The 25,390-nt window shown below is 33.1% G+C and overlaps 2 protein-coding genes across 4 annotated transcripts; both read left to right on the forward strand.

The window, feature by feature from the left end:
- Positions 1 to 266: 266 nt before the first annotated feature.
- Positions 267 to 15,982, forward strand: LOC103498716 (O-fucosyltransferase 9). Of its 3 annotated transcripts, XM_051090086.1 has the most exons (11): positions 267 to 1,090; positions 1,769 to 1,838; positions 2,615 to 2,682; positions 7,204 to 7,292; positions 9,797 to 9,994; positions 10,174 to 10,378; positions 10,480 to 10,647; positions 13,624 to 13,791; positions 13,868 to 14,058; positions 14,526 to 14,718; positions 15,591 to 15,982. In XM_051090086.1, exons 1-10 carry the CDS (start codon positions 725 to 727, stop codon positions 14,671 to 14,673), a joined length of 1,671 nt encoding a protein of 556 aa, XP_050946043.1. In that variant the 5' UTR covers positions 267 to 724; the 3' UTR covers positions 14,674 to 14,718; positions 15,591 to 15,982. The 3 variants fall into 3 exon arrangements, with proteins under 3 accessions (XP_050946043.1, XP_008459666.1, XP_050946044.1); XM_008461444.2 differs by lacking the exon at positions 15,591 to 15,982 and having other exon boundaries at positions 14,526 to 14,950; XM_051090087.1 differs by lacking the exon at positions 15,591 to 15,982 and having other exon boundaries at positions 13,975 to 14,058; positions 14,526 to 14,675.
- A 2,929-nt stretch (positions 15,983 to 18,911) lies between these two features.
- LOC103498715 (transcription factor MYB8-like) lies at positions 18,912 to 20,978 on the forward strand. Its single transcript, XM_008461443.3, has 3 exons — positions 18,912 to 19,717; positions 19,835 to 19,964; positions 20,072 to 20,978. The coding sequence occupies exons 1-3, from the start codon at positions 19,585 to 19,587 to the stop codon at positions 20,688 to 20,690; spliced, it is 882 nt and encodes a 293-aa protein (XP_008459665.1). The 5' UTR covers positions 18,912 to 19,584; the 3' UTR covers positions 20,691 to 20,978.
- Positions 20,979 to 25,390: the final 4,412 nt, after the last annotated feature.

The following is a 25,390-nucleotide window of genomic DNA, read 5'->3' on the forward strand; positions in this document are numbered from 1 at the left end:
AACTAAGATGAGCAAATCACTACAAGTTAAAACATAGATGAATGGGTGGGTGATAAAAGAATAGTGGATGTAATGAGAAAAAAGGGAATTGTTTCTATTCTGTTCAATAAAATGAGGAACTAAATAATATTACCTTCTTAATCCAAAGTATTCCATGTATTTGAGGATGTGGACAAAATGGTTTATACTCCTCAATAGAAAAACAAAGAAGAGGACACACCAAACTTTATATTACTTTTACAAATTTAAATGTATAGAATTGGCATTGAAAAGGTTTGTAATCTAAACAAAAAAAAAAAAAAAAAGAATATTGAAAAGAAGAAAGTATGCAAAAAGCTCCGGCCTACGCATTCAACACTTAACAATCCCAGCTCATGGATGAGCTCTCTATCAATGCTCCAATTTATGTCCTGCTCTTCCCACTCCAATTTATGAATCCTGTCCCCTCTTCCTTTCTCCCTTCATTTCTTCTAGCAACCCATTTACGGGATTCCAGGACCCAAGTCTCTGAATCTTAATTCAACATGTGCCGTATGTCGAAATTGCTACTTCTTGGGGCTGACAATTGAGGAATTCGAAGCCATTTTCCCACACAAAAGAAAAGAAAAGAAAAAAAAAAAAAAAGATGAAAATTCGATTCCACGAGGTGAATTTCCGATCCAGATCTTTTGTTTCTTTCGGAATCGTGAGGTTCGTGTAATCCTTAACATCGACCATTGCCGCAATGCATGGCTCGCCTCGGCATCGGCAACTAAGAAGTCGGACTGGCAGTGATAGTGGTAGCGGTACCGGCGGTTTCAGTGTTCGTGACTCGAAGCAGAGCAGCATTATGGAGAAATTGGTTTTTCTTATTTTGTCGGCGGTGTTTAGAAGAAAAGGGCTACTTTTGTTTGCTCCCTTGTTGTATATTTCAATGATGTTATTGTATATGGGCTCCTTGAATTTCGATGTTTCCATTTCCAATCTGAAAACCAGGGTTGTTTCAGTTAGCAAACGCGCTCCGCCGGGGTCTTTGTATAGGAGTCCTCAGGTTTTTGAGAAGCTCTGGCCTTTCATGGAAGCTGAGAGCCGAAATAGTACCACGCATGCGGTATTTTTGTGCACTCTTTTCTGTTTCTAGTCTTTTTCACCTGGTTTTGTTATGGGAATGATAATTTCCAAATTGACTGAAAATCTACTTTGTGAGGAAGTTCTATCTCTTTTCCCTCGTGTCATTGTATTGTTTCTATGAAAAGTAGTGAAATGGAAGGGAAATTTAGAGATTCATAGGCTTCTGATGGTGTAATTAAGTTTTTTCTACCTCGCAGCCAGGAAGTAGGTTTTTTAGTGATATTTTGCTACGAAAGATCTTATATTTTCGATAGCTTCTCATTTAATGAAATATTTTAGAAACAGTAAGAGTTTCATGATTTCCAGAAGGCTGTTTACACAAAGGATATAGATGCGAAAGCAAACGATTAAAGATATTTATGTATACAGAAAAAAAAAGGTTAAAGGATGTCCCTAATTGAAGGTATTTATGAGTAAGATTTTGAAAAGCATTTCTTCAACTGAGTGATCAAGCAACCAAAACAAAGTTAACTCCCCATTATTTACACTGTCTGCTATGAAATCTCCTCCGTCTTAACTTCTGAACAATTCCATCTCATCATCCTAACCCTCATATTATTAACTATTCTTTTCTCTGAATTCTGTCTTTCAATTGAGATTTTCTGTTCAGAATTTCTATGGACGTTGACCTAATGAAAATTGATTGGTGGTTGTGCAGTTGTCAACTGCATGGAATTCGAGAGTGCACAATGTTTGGAAACCATGCATCAATAGCAGCACTGTGACAGGTTTGAGACTTGTTATTACTTAGTTCTAAGTTTTATAACCAAGTTCTAAAGTTACGGAGTTCAACTCAGCCCTATTCCTGAAACTCACTTCTACATCTACTTCAGAAAGTTGGTCAAAAAATGTGATCCAGGAACTCTCATTTTTCTAGAAGATCTCTTGAAATCTTCTAATCTAATTTTCATTTTTTTAGTATTCATAATGTTATATTTTTCCATGAATAAAAACTTTAGTTATGTATTTCTGTTCAGTGCTTGGCAAAGAAAATCCCTCACCTTTTCCTTTTTTGCTTCATACTTCAACTTTCAAGCTGTTGGATTTTAATGCACCTCAAGCTTCAAAAGACACTATAAGACATATAGATGTTAGGAGCAACTACGTCTCCCATTCCTCCAAGTATTTCAGCATTTTTCTGCAATAAGACAAGTTTTTTATTATCATTTCCCAATTTATGGTTTTTGATTTTTCCCAAGGCTTATAAGGAGGGTGGAGGTCTGTACAACAGTTTGTTTTGAAAAAACTAATTTGAATATGTTAAGTTTACTCTAAGTTCATTATTTTATGACATGTGATTTTGGAAGAAATATCAACATCAGCTGTTCTGTAAAGCTGGCCAGGAGAAAACATTTATAAAAAAGTTCCCAAATACACTAAATTAGTTTTCTTAGTTGATCTTCCCCTCTCTCTTAACTCAACTTCCAAACAGTCTCTATCTCCCCTCATTGTAGTTACCTCTTTATTAAACCGTTTCACATTTTTCCTCTTAAATGATCTGCAGAGTTGCCAAAGTCGAATGGTTTTCTTATCATTGAAGCCAACGGTGGGTTAAATCAGCAAAGGTTGTCGGTGAGTTTTAGTTCATGAAGAAGAATACCGCTTTTATGTATTGTTGGTGTGCAAAGACTGTAGGGGAAAAAATGATGGTACTGTGATTTGTAGATTTCAAAGCAGCTCTTTAAGTTTCTTCTTCCTACTACTCTGCTGTTTTGCTCATTCCAAATACTCTGGAAAGTAGCTGATCCTGAAAACAAGAAGGTGAAAGAGGGTGCTCATTCCAAAACCTCTATGCTGAATTAGTCTTCAAATCAATCACATAAAAAACAACCTACATAGCTTTGTTGAAAAGGATATAGATATAGGGACTAATTTGAGGAAAATATGAAAGAGAAAAAAGGCTTGCAACCCCCCCCCCCCCCCCCCCCCCCCCCCAAAAAAAAAAAAAAAAAAACTAAATAAATAAATAAAAATAAATAGAGGCAATGTAGACACAGTTAGGTTGAGAGGAACAAAAAGAACGATCCCTTAACCAATGGTTCTCCCAAAACATCCTGTGAAATTGTAGTAACGGGAGATTTTTTCATGAATTCTTGTGAGTAACCCCAATTGCTTTCCTAAGTTCCCTAATAACTGTAGTGATGCCTATACCTAAAATGATTGGTTCCAACAAATAATCAGGCTCCAAGAGAAATTTCAATTTGTGACACAAGCAATGTTGTTGCTAGCCAAGTTTCTACACTCAAGCCCTCTTGCCTCACACTTTAACCATACTAACTGTTAAAGAAAATTAGGGTTTTTTTCTAATTAGTATTTTAGGTTATTTCTCTTTAGTATTTTCCTTTATGGTATTTTCCCTTTTATGTGTATAACGTATTCTTTTTCTTATGTCTCATAGAAAGAAAGGGTTTTCCTAAGAAGAAATACCCAACAAATAAGGAAAATATGAATACACATATTATCCAAAAAAATAAAAATAAAAATATTGAGAATAAAGGAAATAATCAACACTTCCACTCATGTTGGTTTGAAGATATCATCCATATCTAGCTTGTCAATCAAGTTATTGAATTGTCACTTTGGAAGACCTTTAGTTAACACATTTGAAATTTGTTCTATTGTTGGAAGATAGAGGATGCATATTATTCCTTGAACAAATCTTCTCCTTTGTGAAGTGTTTATCAACTTCAATTGTTTCGTCCTATCATGAAGTACTGGACCGTGGGCAATGGGAATTGCTGCCTTGTTATCACAACAAGTGCACATAGACATTGTCTGAGAGAATCTCTATTCTTCCAATAGTCTTATCCATATGCCCTTGCAAGTATCAGGGCTAATGTCTTAAATTTTGCTTCTGCACTACATCTTGCAACCACACTCTGTTTTTTACTTCGTCAAGTCTAGATTTCCTTTGACAAACAAGAGCAATAACCAGAAGTGGATCTTCTATCAGTCGTGCTACTTGCCCAATCAACATTGATGTACACGGTCATGCTTTTTAAACAATATGCCTTTTTCTAGAGTAGCTTTCAAATATCTCAGGATTCTACAAACTGCATCAGAATGAGCTGGTCCAGGAGCATGTGTGAACTGACTTACGATACTAACTGCAAAAGTGATGTCAGGACATGTGAGAGAGAGATATGTAAGTTTCCCCACAAGTCTCTGGTACTTTTCTATTTCTTTTCTCTCTTTTTTAGTAGCTGCTTCCAATTTTTGGTTCTGCTCAATGAGAGTTTCTGCTTCCATGTAACCAGTCTTTATTAGTAGATCAAGATATACTTCCTTTGGTTGACAAGAATACCACTTTTGGACCTAGCAAACTCCATGCCTAGGAAGTATCTTAAGGTTTCTTAGTCTTTGATTTGGAAATCATTAACTAGTTTTTTCTTCACGAAAGTCAGTCCTGTCTCGTCATTACTTGTAATTATGATATCATCAACATACACTACGAAAACAACAACCCGGCGAATTCATAGCTCGTGACTGCTTTAATGCCACATAATACTTTCTTTAACTTGTACACTTTGTTAAACCCGAGATCCACCTCAAAGCCTGATGACAAATCCATAAATACCTCTTCTTCAAGATCCCCATTGAGAAAGACATTCTTAACATCAAGTTAATAGAAGGCCCATAAAAATTAATTGCTGCAGACAACAAAAGTCTAATAGATAATTTTAGTAACTAGAGCAAATGTTTCTTGATAATCAACTCCATAGGTCTGAGCGAACCCCTTGGCAACCAATCCGGCCTTGTACCTTTTGACACTACCATCAACTTTACATTTTACAGTGAACACCCATTTGCATCCCACTGTTTTCTTATCTTTTCTACTATGTCCCATGTGCAACTTTGTTTCAGCACATTCATCTCATCCACCATTGCTAATATCCAATTCAAATCATTTAGGGCCTCCTGTATATTCATTGGAACAAACAAGTTGGTTGTTTTGGATGGGAAGACTTTATGACTATCATACAATCTATGATAAGAAAGATAGTTTGCAATGGTATAATTGGTCTATTTCCAAGTGGCTTTCCTATGGGCAATTGAAATATCAAGATCAGTGACATTATGTTAAGGATTATGCAAAGAACTGGGAGAATTATGAGAAAAGTACTTGAAGAATTATGGGAAGGAGAGTTTATGTGAGTTGGATTTGCAAAATCATTCATCGGAGAATTAGATTGGCCCTGTGATAGATTAACTGTCTATTCTTGATCCCTCTAAGTCAAGTTTCTTTTAATAAAATCCCAAAGTTCAGGTTTTCGACTTGTCAAATCAATCTGTAGTGTTTCTCCCCCTAAAGAAGAACTTTCCAGTTTCCACTCTTGGCATCTAAGGATTAGAACTCGTAATTTCAGAACCAATGATGCCTGTGGTAGGTGAATGTCTTAGAAATTATCTTCAAGGTTAGATGTCTCCTCCTGAAGAGAACTAAAGCTAAAGAAATGGTTGATTTTCCAAGAAAAATACGTTCATACTCTTAAAATACCTTTTCGTCGAAAGGTCAAAACATTTGTAAGCCTTCTTATGAGAGGCATAGTCTACAAAAATGCATTTAATGGCTCAAGGATCAAATTTAGTATGAACATAAACAATACACCCAAATAAGTTTATTGGTAAGTCAGAAAACAACCTAAAAGTAGGAAAAAATTCTTGGAAATGATTCCAGAGTTTTAAAAATTCAAAACCTTAGTCGGCATTCAATTTATGAGGTACATAGCTGTAAGAATTGCATCACCCTAACCCCACAAATATTTTGGTGTGTGCATAGAAAAATAAGAGCACAAGCAACTTCAAGTAAATGTCTATTTTTCGCTCAACAATACCATTTTTCCGAGGAGTATCTCAACAAGTAGCTTGATGAAAAATACCCTTATCTTGCAAGAAATTGGTTAATTGTTCATTAAAATTTTCAGTACCATTATCAGAGTGAATAATGCAGATTTAGTTTGTGATAAGATCTCTTAATGTAATGTTCTAACTGTTGAATTATAGGGAGAATGATTTACAACTTGGAGAAAATGGCAATGTTTTTGCTAGCGAGTTCCTGATCCCAGATTTCTTGCCTCAGACACTCTGACCATAAGAAGTCTAATTCTGATTTGTCTTAATGTCATGGTCCATATTTACAATTATAAGGGGAATGATTCGAGTACTCAATGCTGATTTAAGCCTAGTTCCTAATCCCAAAGTTTCTTGCCTCACACACTCTGACAATACTAACGAATTCTGATTTGTGTGCTGAGATCTTGTGTCTCAATCATAATCCAAATGTCCAATTATCATGACAAATATACTAAATTTTTTATTGATTTGTGGAAAGTTTATGGGGTGATTAAAGATCAGCAATGTAACATTTTCAATATGGATTAAGTCTGAAATATAATTATTGTCTTATTGAAGTGTGGGTTAAAAATAGGAAGAAACCTGGTTTTGTTTGCAATTAATATCATCACTTAAATTGTAATTCTTAGAGTGTGTTTGGCCAAGAAGTTGGGAAGTAGGAGTTGTGAACCCCACACCTGGTCTTTGGCTCAAGGAGTTGGTGGGTCCCATTACTAAAGAACATCAATTTTATATCTTATCAACTCCCAGATAAAAAGAAAAAAGTTATTATTATTTATATGTATATTGAAACATAATTTTCATTTAGAAAAGAAATGAAGTGATCAGGGGCGCTAGAAAACTAACCCCACCGAAAGAGAGAGGAATCCCTCTAAAACAAGGGAAGAGACTCTAGCTATATAAAATAGAACATATAAGAGTAGCCAAAAGGTCTTTGAAACCCAAGGAGAATCATGATATCTAACAAGAGACCAAACTCCGAAAAGCCCCTCCCTCACCCCCTAAACATCCAATTATTCTGTAGTTATAAAAGGTATCAATGTCTATGAATGTTACTGGTCACTCTCAATCTTGACTTTAGTGGACTGGATGATTTTCCTTTATGTTCATAGGGAGGCAGGCTGGGAAAGAGAGGAGGGATATTGATTGGCAATTGCCACATGCGGAATAACTCGTAGAATTACATATTTTTTGGTCTTAATAACTGATTTGCTAACTCTGACTGCATTCAACACACAGATATGTGATGCAGTTGCTGTGGCTGGACTACTGAATGCTTCTCTTGTCATTCCAATATTTCATTTGAATAGTGTTTGGCGAGATTCAAGGTTGAAATCAAGTTTCCATTACTCAATTATTTGTACTTTTCAGATCGTTACTTGTTTAGCTAGTTTTAACAAGGCCTGTCTTCTTTCCCATAAAACCATATCATTGCTAATTAACACCGATTACTTTCTTCTGTACATATTTTTAAAGAAAAACAATTTGTTTTTTTCTTTCGTAGGAAAGAAATTAAATGATTTTCTTATATCAAAAGATAATCATTATGATTGCTTGCTTGCTTTACTTCTCTTGTGAGCATGTTTTTTGTTCCCCCCCTCTTTCTTTCTAGGTCGTTGATGAAATTGGGAAAGAACTTTACTTTTTAAAAATCTGACAACTTCCACTTCGTTCTCTTCCTTCAACTCATTTGGGGGATCTCTAATTAAATCTGCAAACCCTTTTTGTTCTCCTGCTTTTGTCTCATCTCGGGGGAGTAGTTCATTGCCACTTTCTTCCAATCTTATATTTCTAATTCATCTTTTTCTATCGTGCTTCATTTTTCATTGACTACTTTTAGCATTGTTGTTTGAAATGGAGACAAGACTATCTCATAGAATTAATGAAATAAGTCTAATGCTCGAAGTACAGAGAAATAAACAAGAAGAAAAAATATAACCCAAAATGGAAAAGACAAACCACCAACTGAATTTGACCCCTGAATTCAAATGGAACAAAAGAAACAAACAAGAACGGAAACAAAAAGCTCCAAAACAGAGGAGAGCAAATAAAAAACAACAGCAACAATACAACAAAACACTGAAACTAATAAGCTGGAAAAAAGACAGCCTTCAACAATGACTGAGGACTTTGGTAAAAAACAGCAAAAGTCTTGGAAGGACTTTGATGCCATGATGTGGAAAACCAAGGGCTGCTAGATTAAGAAATACTCTCTTCTACTGTCGAGAGACAATCAAAGAGCTTCTGCCACGCAACACCAAAATGTTATTTCTTCAATGAAAAACATCAACCCACTAGGGTAAAAAAGCCAACACCTATTCTTAACCAAGAACAAGATCACAATCTTCAGTTATTGAATGAAGATTCTGAGGGATTTCCTTCTTAATGAGAGGGAAAATGAAAAGTCTCCTGCCTTTCCAATCACCTATGCTTCCTCTGTTTGAAATAAAAAGCTAAATTCCTTGCTAAAGTCATCCACTGTCTCTTCTTCTTCTTGGTCCTCAGATTCAGAATTTTTGAAATCTTCAATTCTAGTGCTTACTATTGAGTTTTCATCAGAATCTTGCTTGCTGGAACGGGAAGCAATTGATTGATTGCTTGGAATTCCTCGCACAAAATTCACATTTGAGCCTGGAATTTTAAACTCTGAATGAAAAAGAACCAGAATTTGGAGGAAAAGTATCTGTCCTTTCAGGAAAAAACCAAGAATTTGAACTCTAACACAACATTCCTCAAGCAAATCCGAATTTGCAAATTTCGACCAAGAGTTAAAGAAGGAAGTCTTTTTTCTTGCGAGCATTGTTAGATATATTCATTTTAAAAATTATTTCGTGCAACACTGTTAGGTATCCAACTGCTCCTGCTCTCAGAAAATACCCAACAAGATGGAAAACAGGGGAACTACTTCCTTGATAATATGATATTTAATCAAGAAATCCTGCCAAATAACCATAATGAATGGTATGATAATGACAAAATAGAAACAGAGCAAAAACAGTGACGATTCAAGAACACAGAATGAAAATCTAAGGGCTGATGTGAGAGTGCCTCCCTCCCCCGAAGCTACCTCAGATCAAATTCTCCACACCCCAAAATGATCCCCAGAACCTCTCTTAAAAACTCACAAAATTTTCCCCACTATTGTAACTATAAATTCCATGTCCCCTGCATCTTTCTCTCAACCGATTTCCGCTTTTACCCCTTCTTTCATACGCGTGGATGATTGGAAGTCTTAGGACGCATATTTTTTAAATATGATGGATTCATTTTATTAATTTATATCTTGGTTCTGTGATATATTTATTCCCAGGCTTGACTGAGAACTTCATTATTTTGATGTTTTCTCTGTGAAATGTGTCCTCCATGTGTCTTGAGTGTGTCCTAAGGATGTACCTTTTCCATGTCATCTCTGAGATTTTAAAAATAATCTGAAAAGCTAGGGACTTTAAAATATGTATCTAACCTGTGTAAGGTAAGCATTCTCCATGATAGTTTAACATTGATCCATTCTTTCTACGTTAGTTTTAAGGCAATAGGTGTTCATTATTCAAGTCCCCATGTCCAAAAAGCTTCCTCAGCTCAAAATCTGCAAGCTGAAGATTATTTTTTTACACCAGATACCATGTCCAGCCAATTTGTAAAACCATATTATTAGAGGCTTTCTGCAATGTGGTCTTATTTGGCACTGGGCATCGTGTTTGCTCCTGGTGCCTAGGTGCCACTGGTAGTTAAATCTTTCAAATGGCAGAAGTAAATGCTTTTTTATTTCTTTAAAATCCCAGACGAACAGAAACCATTCATGTAGTTTTCTTCCTTTTCCTACTTGTGGCAGCAAATTTGGTGATATTTTCGATGAGGACTTTTTCATACAAGCATTAAGCAAGCATGTTAATATTGTGAGAGAGCTCCCAGCTGATGTGCTGCAGCAGTATAATAATAACATAAGCAGTATTGTGAACTTAAGAGTAAAAGCATGGTCAAGCCCAATGTACTATTTACATAAAGTCCTTCCGAAGCTCTTGCAATTGAGGTATGTTTTCCTTGTCTAAAAATAGGATTTTGACTTGAGAAGTTTATTCCATTTAGATCTCTGGCGGTCTCCATCCAGTTTGATAACGTTCGTCAAATGTATTAAGACCAACAGTTGTAGGTTCTTGATTTCAACAGTTTCAGACGATGACAAGAATCACTTCTCATTCTGTGGTGTAGGGCTGTAAGGATTGCCCCGTTTTCCAACCGGTTGGCTCATGGAGTTCCTTCTGATGTTCAAGCACTTAGATGCTTAGCCAATTTTGAAGCTTTGAGGTTTGCAGAATCTATAAGAATGCTGGCAGATCTCATGGTTGATCGAATGATAAAAAAAAGCTCTCAAAGTGGAGGAAAATATATTTCAGTTCATCTTCGTTTCGAAGAGGTGTCCATCGTGGCTTTCTTTTCTTTTCTTTTCATTCATGTTCACTATATTGCCTTTCAAATGTAATATATGACTAAAAGTAAGTATTCTGCTTATAAAAGGATATGGTTGCATTTTCGTGCTGTGAATATGATGGTGGAGAGGAAGAGAAGCACGAGATGGACCTGGCTAGAGAAAGGAGCTGGAGAGGAAAATTCAGAAGACGGGGGAGAGTAATAAGGCCTGGTGTTAATAGGGTGGATGGAAAATGTCCTTTAACCCCACTGGAGGTGAATATACCTGGACTTCATCATCTTAATCAATTATCTTTCTCAGTTTTCTGAAATAATATTTTTAGGATGAAATGTGTATGTCGTATAAACACCATCACTTAGTACATCACATAATGGACCCAGTGATCACTGGTTGTTTCAAAAGGCAACCCATAGATGAATCTAGATACACATATTTAAATATTTTAATAATTTTATATGATGAAATTTGGACAAAAATTTCATAAAAATATTTCACATGTTATAAAAACTGGACCTAGTTCCAAAGACAAAATTATGAGCTGCAATTTAATAATAAATGGAACTTTCATAGAAGGAAAAAAAAAGGAATAATACAAGGGCTTCTCAGAAAATCCAAGTGCACAAAAGGGAATCCAACTACAGAATGAGACGAAATAAAATAAGATCTAAAGAATAGTTGCAAAAAGCTTTTGACACCCAAAGAGAAGCATAGAACTTAACAAGGAACTAAACTTTATTACGGTCTTTCTCCATCCCTCTCCAAGAATCCTATGATTCTTCTCACCCCGCAAACTCCACAACACAATGCTAACTCCCGCTTTACATAAAATCCTTCCATTCTTTCTAAAAGGAAGATGGGGAAGGAGTTCCTTGATTAATCTCCCTTGGGCGGTGTGTATAGCAAACTGAAACCCAATCAAAGTAGACATCTTTTGTGAAGGTGAATCTAAATCGTTAGCTCTTCTGTGGTGACATGCAAAATGAAAATTTGAACCTTTGGAATTTTTATCTTCCTCGAAGACCAAAAAACTGACTCATTTTCTGGGATGGAATCAACAAACATTGAGAGGGATATACAAGATAAACCTTTAATGGGGTTAGGACTCTAAGAACAGATATCCGTCTCCCCACCTTGAGCTCAAACTTTCCAATTAAAGATATGAGAGCCATGTTCAGATAATGGATGATGGAAGCCAAGTGAAGGAAAGGGAGAGCTCTCAGAAGCCACCGAACAGTTTTTCATAGACCACAAAACTACATTCCCCTAATCAAGCCTGCCAAGATTCATGGGCATCTTCACCGTCCCCCAACTCACCAAACCTGCGCATTCCTCCCCTCATCAACCCTTCCTACTAAATGTACCTGGTAAGTGTCTCTAAAGTCTTACAAACCAAACAAGCATTAAAGAGCGTAAAGAGACAGAAGGAATATATAAGGGCATTCTTCATTTTGCTTATTTTTGTAACCTTGTATGACTTCTTTACCTTTTTTCTCAATAATATGTGGTGTTGAGGATGTGAACATTTAACCTCTTAATCCAAGGTATATCGTCTAAACCAATTGAACTATGCTTAAGTTGGTTCCTAAATTCCTTTATGATTACAGTGTCTTGATTCATTGTCAAGAAGTTTCCTTCGGATGGAGTTTTCTCTACCCTGAAAACCTTAGGCCGTTTCTTCTTTGGATTTTGTTGTTTTAAAGCACATTATTTGTTAAAACGTCAAGAGAAATTCTTGTGATTTCTTATATATTTGTTTGTGAAAGTTAAGAAAGTTACCCTAGAGGTTAGGAAGGGTCAATATAAATAATAAATGGTTTAGAAGGGATAGGTTTAAGCCTATAGTGGCCACCTACTTGGGATTTAATATTTTTTTAGCAACCAAATCTAGTAGGATCAAGCAAGTTGCTCTGCTAGAATTTTTGAGTTGCATATGAAAGATATATAAAAGAATATTTAGAACCATGCCATGGTTAGTTTGTTCACAAAATTTCAAACCATCTTGTTGTCTTAGAGGTTGTTTGGGGTATTGAGTTGGTTATTATAATTAGTGGTTTTTATAGTTTGTCGATTATAATAATATGTGTTTAGAGTGCAAACTATTTTAGTGTGTGTTTTAATAGTGCGTGTTTGAGGTATAGACTATTTTAGTATGGGTAGGCAAAATTGTAGACGTTATAACAAAGAAGAGAAGATAAGTAAGAACTAGGAAGTAGGAAGTAATAAACACGCTAACAAAGAGGGACTTGAAATAGTAATACTGTAGTTAATTGTAGGTTATATAGTTGAAAACATCAACTATTATACTTGGAGTCCCAAGCATGGAATTGGGTATAATAGTCCACCCCACTCACTTGGTTGGGGCCGAAACACTCCATTAGCATCAATTTTTCTGAATCGTTCTTCATGGCAGTGAACAAAAATCTGTTGGTGTTGATAATTTATGAACCAAAGTACCTAGTGTTAGTGATATATAATTAAATTTGTATTCAACTACTAGCTTAAGCTTTTAGGTCAATTGTGATTTAAGATGGCATCAGAGCAATCTGCTCGTTCAGGAGGTTTTGTGTTCAACCCTTTGCATTGTTATTTTCTCCTCAATTAAATTGATTTCCACTTGTTGGGCCTTTCAAATAATTCAAACTCACAAGTGAGGGGAACGTTAGTGATATATAATTAAATTTACCTTCACCTACTAGTTTAAACTTTGGGTCAATTGGTGATTTAAGACCTAGTATATTGTTGCAGAGTTTTATTTAAGTCATCAATTAGCGATATTTTATGAACCTGTTTTTGCTGCTTGAGAATCTTTGTGAAGACCCTTCATTATTTGCTATTGTGAAGCCAGAGCTATCATTCACTCTTGTCCTTATCTATTGTGATTTTGTTGATAAGTTGCCACATGAAGAGGGCAAGATTTAGAACATTTTGCTGCTTCATTTATGGTCTTTGCATCTAAAAATTACTAGGATGCCCACCCTTTTTATCCCTTTGTTCTTTCTTTCTTCCTTTGTTGGTTATTTGAAAATTTACTTGTTGATACTTTGTTTTGTATTCTTGTTGGATTTGTCTGCCTTTGGCCAATTGTTGTTTCACAATAATGTTCTACTCCGATGAAAACTTTTGGGCTTGCAAGAGATCTGTCCAGGGCCAATAAATATAATGCTTTCATACCCTTAAAACCTGTGTTTCCAGTCTGCTGATTCATAATTCACCTTTATATGATATTGTAGGTCGGAATGATGCTTAGAGGAATGGGTTTTGATAATACAAGTTCCATATATGTGGCAGCAGGAAAAATTTATAAAGCAGAAAAGTATATGGCCCCACTTAGGCAGATGTTTCCGCGTTTAGAAACAAAAGATACCATAGCTACTAAGGAAGAACTTGCTCCTTTCAAGGTACTTTATCAATTTATTCTTAGATTTATCTGACAAACAAGTTGATCGTTTAGCTCAAAGAAGGTCTGTGATGCAGCGCCACTCTTCTAGATTGGCTGCTCTTGATTACACGGTATGTCTTCATAGTGAAGTCTTTGTCACAACTCAAGGTGGGAATTTCCCCCACTTTTTGATGGGTCACAGGCGCTATATTTATGCTGGACATGCAAAGACAGTCAAACCAGATAAGAGGAAACTAGCGTTAATTTTTGATGATCCTAATATACGGTATGCTGAAGCTTCACACACTAATACCTTTCTTTTCTTTTGAATGTTTGTGCCTCGTTATTGTGTTACAAAATTGGTTCAATTAAGTTCTGTAACTTTAAGATCTGTATTTTGGATACTTCGAAACTTTTTTACCATTGTCTCCCTTAACACTTTACCTGGTTATGTCAGGTCAACTTGTTTGTATTTTCTGAAATAAGAACTGAATAAACAAATGCATAACCTTACCAAAGAATATATGAATTATGCAACTGCTTCATTGTCAAGCATAATAATGGTTACTTAAGTTCCAATATATGATTTCATGTATTTCAAGGAAGAGAATCAAATGGACAGTGTGCGACATTCTTACCCAGAAACATTCACTTTAGTTTTGATTTATTATTTCATGAAGCAGTTCATTGATTATATCTTGCTGGTTATACTGACATTTTTTTGTTAATATTTGGTAACAAACTCGAATCTAGATGGCAGAACTTCGCGCAACAAATGCAAGACATGCTTCGCCATAATGACCAAAAGGGAATGGAAATGAAAAAGTCCAGTGGATCGCTGTATACGTTTCCCATGCCAGATTGCATGTGCAAAGTACCAAACACGAAGAACCATGATTAAGCTTTTGGACATACAGATTTTCTTTTTTCTTTTTGGTCTGCAAAGGTACACATTTTTCTTTATACCTATAATTTTTTCATCGTATTATATGAAATTGGAACACATAAATATTCTTTGAAGTTTCATGTAAGTTGAGAGGGGATAGTTTTGTAGGCTGTGATTGAGTGGGGTTATTTTAGCCGCTGGAATTGGTTAACTGACAAAAAATTCATTGTATATGCAAAAAAACATAACATTCTGATGTCAAATGATTTTAAGATATTATTCTTTTTACTCATCCGCAATGTTTCTGTCCCACATAGTAGCAGGTGCTCTATGTGCAACCATTTTGTTGTCTTAGCTGTCTCTTAGCTAAACCCACATGGTCAACAACCAATAAAGTATAACACATGTTGATGACTCTGTTTTCTTTTTATTCCTGTTTTCTTCATATGAGTTGAGGAAAAAGAACTTAAATCATGGACTAATCTGAATTTTATTCCCCCCCTCCCCCCCCCCCCCCCCCCCCCCCCCCACAAGCTTTACAAGTCATAACACATGTCCAATTAGCAAATATTCACGTTCTTCATGTATGGTCTCCCAGATTTCCCCCTGATTGATAAACTAGGTCGCTATTCTTTCTTTATGGCTCAGCTAAATGTGAAGACCCAGATAAGTGTATGTATTGTTGGACAACAGGTCTTGGATTCAAATCTTTCCTCCCCTACATTTAATTAAAAAAAAAAATAAAGAGTCTCGAGTTCAAGCTTTTAAGGTCGAACATCTACAATGCCATAGTTGTTTTATTTCATTTTAATTGTTGAAGGCTATCTTGTGGTAGTATTGTAAGTTTAGGAGTGAAGGAATAACATGGAGAACGATGTTAAAAGAAAAATAGATTTATCTTAAATCATTGACTTAAACTTTTGGATGTGTAGTAATTTGGTATGTACAAACTCTGGGACAGCTTCTTCAATTCTATGAACACAAGAACGTGCAGACCTAAAATGTTGAAATTGGGAAACCCAGTTGGTTGAAAATACAATTTGGTGATAGTTTTTTTCATGCAACTGAAGGAAAGTAGGAAAGAAAGATTAGGGGAATTTGTTTGTATGTATGTATTTGAAAGTTTGTGAGCCACAAAAAAAAGAGTGAGAAAGGGAAAACCAACAAAACACAGGTCTCCAAAACCTAAAAATTAGGGATTTTGCAATGAGGACAAAAAAGACCGACCTTGCTTGTTCTACCTACTTTTTTTTTGCTAACATACCCCTCTTATTTCATCTCTTTTGTTTTCTTTGATAATTTTTTATATTACCCTTTTGTGTCACTCCACAATTAATTGTTTAGAACTTTTATTCAGGAAACCAAATCTACCAGCAAAACTCCAAAACACAAACAAACAGTAGAGTAAAATTTATCTTTCCAATTACTTCTATTAATTAAAAAATATATATGTGTTAGAGCATGTTTGAATTTGAATGTCTTGTTTAGAGAACTTATTTGGTAGGATAAATCATTTAATTAAAACAGTTCCCATAATATAAATAAACAATGAAAGCAGGATATTAGTTTGTCATCTTCATGTGTCTTCTCTGATGTTCTTGAAATAAAATGTTCTAATAGTAATGATTCATTTTATACAAAAGTGTATTATCTATATAAAATAATGTGTAAGAGCAAAATCATATTTCTTAGTAGTTTTCAAAGTTTTGTTGGAGCTCTAATGCGATATTCATTTCAATCATCTTTTCTTAAAAGAAAAGAAAAAAAAAAAAAAAAAAAAAAAAAGCAACAATCCTCCAACTGGGGTTGCAAGTGCCCTCCCATGTAATATCATAGATTCATAGTAGAACCTTGTCTCAATTTATGAACAAAGTAAATCAAAATAATTCGAACATTGGCCGAATTGGTTCTTTAAAAAACATAGCATTTGAAATGAGCATCACTTCAAATGATATGTGATGTCAATAGAAGGCTAGTTTTCATTAGTTTTTGGACAAATCCGAACACATACAAGAGATGTATCTAATTAGCTAGCAAAAGATTAAAAGAAAAATCGAAGGTTGTGGGTTGAAAGGAGGCACAATAAATATGGTTCACACGTGTGATAATAGGGCTTAAATTTGTTGGCATGAGAAGATGTAAAACATAAATTTAATAAGTTTAGTTTAGGAACTTCAAATATTTTTCAATGTTTAATCTACAATGAATTGAAATTAAAGTGATAAAAATGATGAAACTCTAGCTATTGAACCTACTGATTGATGTTGTTTTGGCAGTTTGTGTGAGTTTTTTGGTCCTTTTGTTGATTGTTCTAAGTATCTTCCCTCTTGTGAATTGTGAGCAGCATATTATTTTTACCTAAACATCAAACTCATATTGAAACCCTAAACCTTCCAAACCATTTGATTCACTTTTCTTTATCATTTTCTATAATAAAAACATCCACTAAAAACCAACACATTGGTCACCAAACACACTATCCTAAACTAACCTTTTCTTTTTTATTATGTTTTTCAAAAAAAGTTTTTATTCCTTTTCAAATTCAAATTTTCCATTTCATTTAAGTTGGTTTCAAATGTTTTGACCTGCTTTTGGTAAAATGTACTCATTGTTATCTTTCCTTTTAAATCGTTGATTATATTATTTTTTTTAACTACATTTTTTTCGATACAATTGGATTAGATTGAAGAACTATTATATGTAGTAGTAAGAAACAAGAAATATCTATACACGTACACGATAACAAGAGAGAAGTACAACACAAAGTTAAGGATCAAGATTAAGAAAATTAGAGAATATATCGTCCTTTGATGGTGGTTTTCTAATCAAATTATAAAGAATCAAGAATCGATGTCTACCTAACATAGAAAGTTGGCCAATGAGCAATTGATGAAAGGAACGAGACAATTAATTATAGACTTAAAAGGAAACGACCTAAAATAAATGATTACTCACGAAAGAAGAAACAAATGGGTGAAAAAAGCTACTATTTAAGAAAAGAAGCAATCATATTTATGAAAAATGATAATGCTTTTGAAGTAATATGATCATAAATTCATAAAAACTACAAACTTTTGATTAAATGAATTTCAAACCATTAGTAGTATCGGTCCTGTAATTATCACGTAGGTATGAATGAATGGTAGCTTTGTTCAATTCAATTTATTTGACATTACATTAATATGGATATGTTTGGATTGATTTGTATGAGGAAATTAAAATGTTTATATATCCAAGCCAATATTAAAAACAAATTGACATATTAGGAATGAAATAATAACAATGATAATTAGTTGGATTCATTTTGTTGGTTGGGCAGTCATTTTTGGAGGGACTCTCTCTACACACAACACAATTTGTACAACAAAGTTCAAAATTTGGAAACATTGTTCAAAGGTCTACATTACATAAATTTTGCAAAACTTCATATTACGCATAAATGTGAATGAGAGAAATAATAATCTCATACTGTTCGAATATGTCAAAAAATAAAAAAAAAATAAAAATTAAATGCTGTTTTTTCTTTCTCTTTCAAAATTGATTCTTTATTATTTGAAAATGATATATACATTACTAAAAAAATGAGAAATAGGAAAAAAAAAGAAAAAAAAAAAAAGGTTCCAAGAGGGTATATTTGGTATGGAAGAATAATGAGAATGTAGATGTTGGTAATACCAATATGATATTACAAAATGGAATATTATCATGTCAACCAGATTATTTAATAAATGAGAAGAGAAAAAGGAAATTTTCATTATTCTTAATTAAAAGTTTAGGACCAACTTTATAATTTGGGTATGATTTAATCATATTTATAATTAATTTTATTTTCAGTTGTTTTTATTAATGGTGTATATATACTAAAGTACTTAATCATTCAAAATTAATTATAATGACATGAGGTTTGAATTTGTATTATTTTTTTAATAAGTGATTACCATATAAACAAAATGTCCTCTGGGAGTATTTGGGGGTTTGACATTGGTATCAAAAGTCTTGGGAATTAGATGTTAATGGGCATGTGAGAAGAGAATCAAATTCTAAAGAAACTTAGATATGATTGTACTCAAGAAGAGCTTGTGAAATAGAGAATATATGGTTATTGGGGTTCAAATGTTTGTGCAGCTTAATTAGAATTGTAACCAAAAGTTTTAAATTGTGAAAAACAACACACTATTATTAGAAAATATCAAAATGAAAAGATAATTAACCATCTTCTCTCTCTCTCTCTCTCTCGAAATAGTGAATGCTTTTGATGATAGATGAAGTGGTAATGGATACAAACCTAATAACTTGCTTCTAATTACAAACTCTTCTCTTTTATTTCCTTTACGTATATGCGGATTTAAATTCACCGTTAGTTAGGTACATCTTAAAATAATAACTCATTTTAGTTTCACTCATTATATAATATAAAAGAAAAGTAAAATTATAATTAAAAAAATTTGGAGCAAGAAAATGGAGAAAAATATGTGTTAGTGTCTGAGATGTAGGGAAGTGGATTGAATGAATAATTTAGCTTTAGGTAAAAGGGAAGGGAAAGAAGAGAGAGAAGAAAAGGGAAAGCAAAAAAGTCGGACACTTAATGAAAGAAGAGAGAGTGTTGTGGTGTGGGGTTGGATTTGACCAAGTTGGTAAGATAGAAAAAGAAAAGAAAGAGAGAAGTTGTTAGTGGTTACACATAGGCATAGCCATACATAACCTCCATTTGCCTTTCATTTCTTCTATATATCCCTTTTACCCTTTTCTTTTTCCATCCATACACCACATATATACATATATATATATATATATATAAAAAAGAAGGAAAAACAACAATACCCTCTTCTTCTTCCTCTTCTATCCTCCTTACTTTCTTGTTTTTGTTGATTAATAATATTTGGATTGAGTTAGTGTGTGTGTGTGTGTTGGTTGTTGGTCGTTGTTATGGGGAGATCCCCTTGCTGTGAGAAAGCCCACACCAACAAAGGTGCTTGGACCAAAGATGAAGATCAACGCCTCATCGATTACATTCGCCTCCATGGTGAAGGCTGTTGGCGTACTCTCCCTAAGGCTGCTGGTTTGTATTTCTTCTAAAACAAAAACTAAATTACGTACAATTTTCATTCTTTCTTTCTTTCCTTTTCTGATCTAATTAATTCTTATTTCAATTCTTTCATTTTCTATATATTTTTAGGATTGCTTCGTTGTGGCAAAAGCTGTAGGCTTCGTTGGATCAATTACCTTCGTCCTGATCTCAAACGTGGCAATTTCACTGAAGATGAAGATGAACTCATCATCAGACTCCATTCCCTTCTTGGAAACAAGTATGTGTATCTCTTAATTATTATTTCTCGTCTTTTCTTTCCTTTTTAATTTCTTCCAATCTAATCTCATTTGGGTTTTCCTTCTTTTTCAATTTTCATTTTATCAGATGGTCTGTGATTGCGGGTAAATTACCTGGAAGAACAGATAACGAAATCAAAAACTATTGGAACACTCACATCAAGAGAAAACTCATCACCCGTGGCATCGATCCACAAACCCACCGCCCTCTTAACGAACCCCCCACCGCCGGCACCGCCCTCTCCCCACGTTTGCCTTACCAGAGTCATCACCATCATCGTCGTCATCATCAGCATCTCACGCCCAACCATTCCTCCTCTTCTTCCTCCTCTCTTCCCAACATCGCAGAACTTCCGATTGTGAAGCCTGCAAACAACGTCCACTCCTCCGACGCCGACGAAGAAGGAAGCGGGACCACCACGGAGATGGATCCGCCGGTGGCTGCGGCGGAAACCATGTTGGGAGTCCATGTGAAAACAGAGGTGAATTTGGAGCTCTCAATTGGGCTGCAACCATTTCAGGGAGAGGGGGTGAGGGGAGGGTCAGTACTGGGGAGCTCGGCAGAGTCGAGATTGCGAGAAGAGAGAAGGGCGTTGGTGATGTGCTTGTGCTGGCAATTGGGATGGGAGAAGGGCGGGGAGAGTTGCCGGAATTGTGAGAGGACGTACGGGTGGTTCCGGGGAAGTGCTTTGGGTTCTTCTTCATAGAGACATTTGTTTTTAGAAAGAGGTTTGTAGGGAGATAGGAGAGAATAATATCAAAATCTAAATCTCCCAACTTTCAATGCCAAAATTATTAATTATTATTGTAATGTAGATATCTATAGATATTGTAGATTGACAAACATTTTTATTCACTCAAAACCCAAAAACCCAAAACCCATAAAAGAAAAGAAATTTTTAATCAAGTTTTGGGTCATTTTCCATTAGCTAATTAAACCTAATGTGTAAATCCCTATTGGGTTACTAAAAGTGGATTCATCTATAATTTCATCATATCATCTTTCACGTCTTCTCCCATTTTTACTTTTTATCATTATTCTTTATCTATTAATATATTACCTTCCTTTCTCTTTTCTTTTCTTTTGATCTTTTCTTTTCTTTTTTTAATTAACTATGAAAGTTATTATTAATGTTTTATCCACTATACTAAATTGTACTTTTACTCCTTCAAAATTATCAGAAAGTTACTTTAAGATAACAACCCAATAAAAAAAAAAAATCATTATCTTAATATATTTTTATTTTCTTTATTTAGGAAAGGAGAGATAAGAAAAAGAAAAGAAAAAAAGAGGGATTATATTTTGGGTGCCTTTCTTCTATTGCAACACAAAAATTGGTGGAAAGAATTTGGTAATATATGGAAAGTGTCAATTCCCAACCCAATAACTATAGGTCTTGCTTTTATATATAACAGCAACATACTCAAAGTATTTTAAACAAAAGATCAATCAAGTATATCTTAGCTGATATATATATATATATAATTGATTATTTGAAGTGAATAATTTGACTAAAAGCATGATGAGAAATAAGGTTGAATCTCTTTTTTGTGGGTTACTTACGTGCTTCCCTTCAAATAGTACGATCGAACAATGCTATTTATAAGTCAATCCTTTGACACATGCCCACGATTGCATGTAATGACATGGTGGTTAAGGTTGCAAGGTGTTCTTTTAGTTCAATTATTTTTTGTTTGTTACATATTTACGAGCTTAGCTAGTTGACATTTATGTATTTTATTGGATATTCTTTTGGTTTGGACATAGAGGTAAATTAGGTGTTTGAGTAATTTATGAAAATATTTATAAGAATATAGTAAAAATATTATAATTTATCTATAATAGACTACTATATGTATCTATCATAGACAAATGGTAGTTTATATATTTTGGTTTATTTTACCATTTATTGTAAATAGACTATTTTGATTGATTTTTCTAGATTTAAAAATAATCTCACATATTTTAAAACTTGTATGTTTAGTTTAAAATATTTAAGGATTAAAGATCATAATTTTGAAAATGTAAAACCAAACAATGTCTCTCCCAAGCAAAGGACATATATAGTAAGACACATGATGAGGGTTATGGTAGTATATAATAGTTAATTACTTAAAAGAAAGAAATACTTAATTAGTTGGGTGTTTGGGTTCTAGAAGGATGGGTTTTAAATTTGAATTTGTTTTATGATTTGTAACGATGAGAATATTTATATAATATATAGTGGGAATAGGGAAAACCTACCAAACTTTATCTAATAATTTAAATTACCCAACCCAATAAATATATAAATATATATGTTTTTGTTGTTGTTTGATGGGACCTTCTCACCATCCTCCTAACCCACACGTTTATCAACTTCATTCAATTCTTTTTCCTCTCTAAACTTCAACTCCACATTATCAGCTAATTTCTCTCTTTCCTATTGCACTTCCATCTAACTTAAACATACTGCCCCTTTTTAATCTCGAATCTAACCAGTCTGTTTTTTAGCTTTTTTTTTCATCTTAACCAACTCTTCCATACCTTTCTATATATATATATATATATATATATCATTCCCTTCTCTCCACACAGTGACTGACACAATTATTCATCTTAAACAGATGAGATTTTACTTCTCACATATACTCTTTGCCTTGTTCATTTATATTTCTATCTCTTTTGATCCATCGATTAAATGTTTATAATGATATGTTTAGTGTGATTAAGCTTCAACTAGAATGAAATTGAATCGATACTCTCATGATATTGATAGATATCATAATAGCTATTGTCGTTGATTATTTAGTATTAATAAATTTAAATTAATTTAATTTTAAAAGTGTCAAAATATTTTTCCCATTATTTAGGTAAGCTTCCTTTTCCCATATATTTTGACAATAGGATTTTAAATATTCTTTAATATGCCTATAAATATTTCTATATATGAATGTTCATGAATTTAAGATTATCAGAAGAGATGAATTAATATTTATAATACTATAAAAGTTGTCTACATATGGTTGAAATTTAATAATAACATCAAACTAAGTTATGAGACTTCATTGTAGGTAAAGAAAAAGAAAAAGAAAAGATATATGATTGAGGTGGGGAAGGAGGGAGGAAGAGGAGAAAAGGGGGATGGGAGCATCTAAATGTGATTGGAAGAGAGAAAAAGAACATGTGATGTGTTTGGAGTTAGGTAAGGCAATGAGTGATTGAGAAATATAATTGAAAAGGTAGAAAACAGTTGGTTAGTTTAAAAGGTACATAGACTTGGGAGTTAGGAGATAGGAGATAGGGGGTGGTGGCTGCATGCAGCTCACTGATTACGGCCGATGACCGATGGGGGATAGACTATCTGTGTGTGTGATATTATATACATATAAGGTGGAGAAAAAAGGAATAACAAAATGAAATTATTAAAGAAGATAATAAAGAAAACAAAAAAAGAAAAGAAAAGAAAAGAAAAGAAAAAGGAATTATATTATTAGAAGGAAGTGATGAAATGACATGTGCAGTTACAGTTCATGAGTTGAGGGTATGGGATTCTACACATTAATTTAATATAATAAAACACAACTCTCCCCTACCATCTCTCTCCTCTACAACTCATTCATTTGCTTCACCCTCTCTCTTCCAAAAAATAATTTAATATATACATATTGCCAGGATAATGGTTGTTGATTAAATTGTTCATAAATATATTCCTACATTTATAATAACCCATAAACAAAAATAGGGTTCATTTGAAGCTCAAACTATTATAGTTGTAAAATTGTAACACTTCAGAAACTTTAATGAATAACAAATTGGTTTTTTATTATGTGAAAATTTTAATGAGAGATTTAACAAAAACTTCTTCACATGTAGATTAATATAATTATAAACTATAAAGGAAGTACTCTTCTCTTCCGTATTTATTATATATTTTTCTATTATTATTATTATTCCCCTTTCACCAAAAACTTCATTTATAAGTGTTTATAATATATATATATATATATATATATATATACACACATAATGTTGAAACTCTCTTTAAGAGGCCACATGACCTTTTTAGAGAATCATCATACTACAAATTGTGTATACCCATCTTTTAATTATTTCTTACACACTTTACCATATAGTTCATTATATATAATATATTATAAATTGTATTGGGAATAAGAACATTATTGTTCTCAACATATTACCTAAAAGTAGCCACGATCTATGTCTACTCTAGGACACAATTTAAACAATCCCTATCAATATGATACTATTAGATACTTTTCTTTTCTTGTGAAACTAAAAAATAAAGCTACAAGATTTTATGTTTATGATGGAAAATTTTATCCAAGTATAAAAATATAATAATACGTAGGTAACATACCATTTTAGTTTATGTATTTTAAGACATTGTTCAACTTTTTATTTCTATATTTTTAAAATTTCTTTAAATTTAGTCTCTATTATTAATTTGTATATAAATATGAATCAATAAATGCATTGAAATATCTCAGCTTGTTAGCACCTTATCTTATTCATCCTTCTCATTCTCAATAATATACAATAAGTACAAAGGAATTAAAGAGGACCAGAGAGAAACCAAGTTACATCACATATAAAGGAAAGTGAAAATTCTTACATAAATGTCCTTAGATCAAGGACCCTTTTGATTGGCTTAAAGAAATTTATTTTAAATTAACATATTTTTATTTTAACTTTTTCTATGAAATAATTTCAAAATTTATTTTGAACGTTTATTAAACACTTCAATTTTTTTAAAAGTGACTAATATTCTAAATTAAATACTTGAAAGTGTATTTCAAGCCACCTTAAGAGAAAGATGATGGCAATGATTTTTTTGAAAAACTCTATTATCTATAAGTTTTTACTTTAAGAATTTTATAAGAATATTGGCATAATTATATATCTTTTTTCTTGCATGAAAATTATTATTAGTTATTAATGTATTACTATTTTGATCCTTATAATTTTGACTTTAAAATTTCATTTTTGTCTTTATACTTTCAAACGTTCTATTTAGTTTTTATATTTTTTAACTTTGGTTCATTTGGTGGTTGAACTTTTAGAATGTTTCTTTTTGTCTTTGACCTTTGTTAAGAAGTGACTACCATTTTTTTATTTCTTTTAAAATGAAATCAAACTTGACTACCATTTTCTTATTTCTTTTAAAATGAAATCAAACTTAAAATATCAAATTAAAATAGTCGCTTTTTCAATAGTAAAAAGGACCGAAACGTACATTTCGACGTAGAAAACAAGAATGAACAAAGTTAAAAATGCATTGACTAAAGTGAATATTTTTAAAATATAGTAAAATATTAATTAGACCCCAAAATATAGATACTAAAATAAAATTTAAACTTTATTATTATTTAACCAATTTAATAAAAATTAACTTTCAAATAAAAT

Source organism: Cucumis melo, chromosome 9 (genome assembly GCF_025177605.1).
Source record: "Cucumis melo cultivar AY chromosome 9, USDA_Cmelo_AY_1.0, whole genome shotgun sequence".
In the NCBI taxonomy this organism is placed as follows: domain Eukaryota; kingdom Viridiplantae; phylum Streptophyta; class Magnoliopsida; order Cucurbitales; family Cucurbitaceae; genus Cucumis; species Cucumis melo.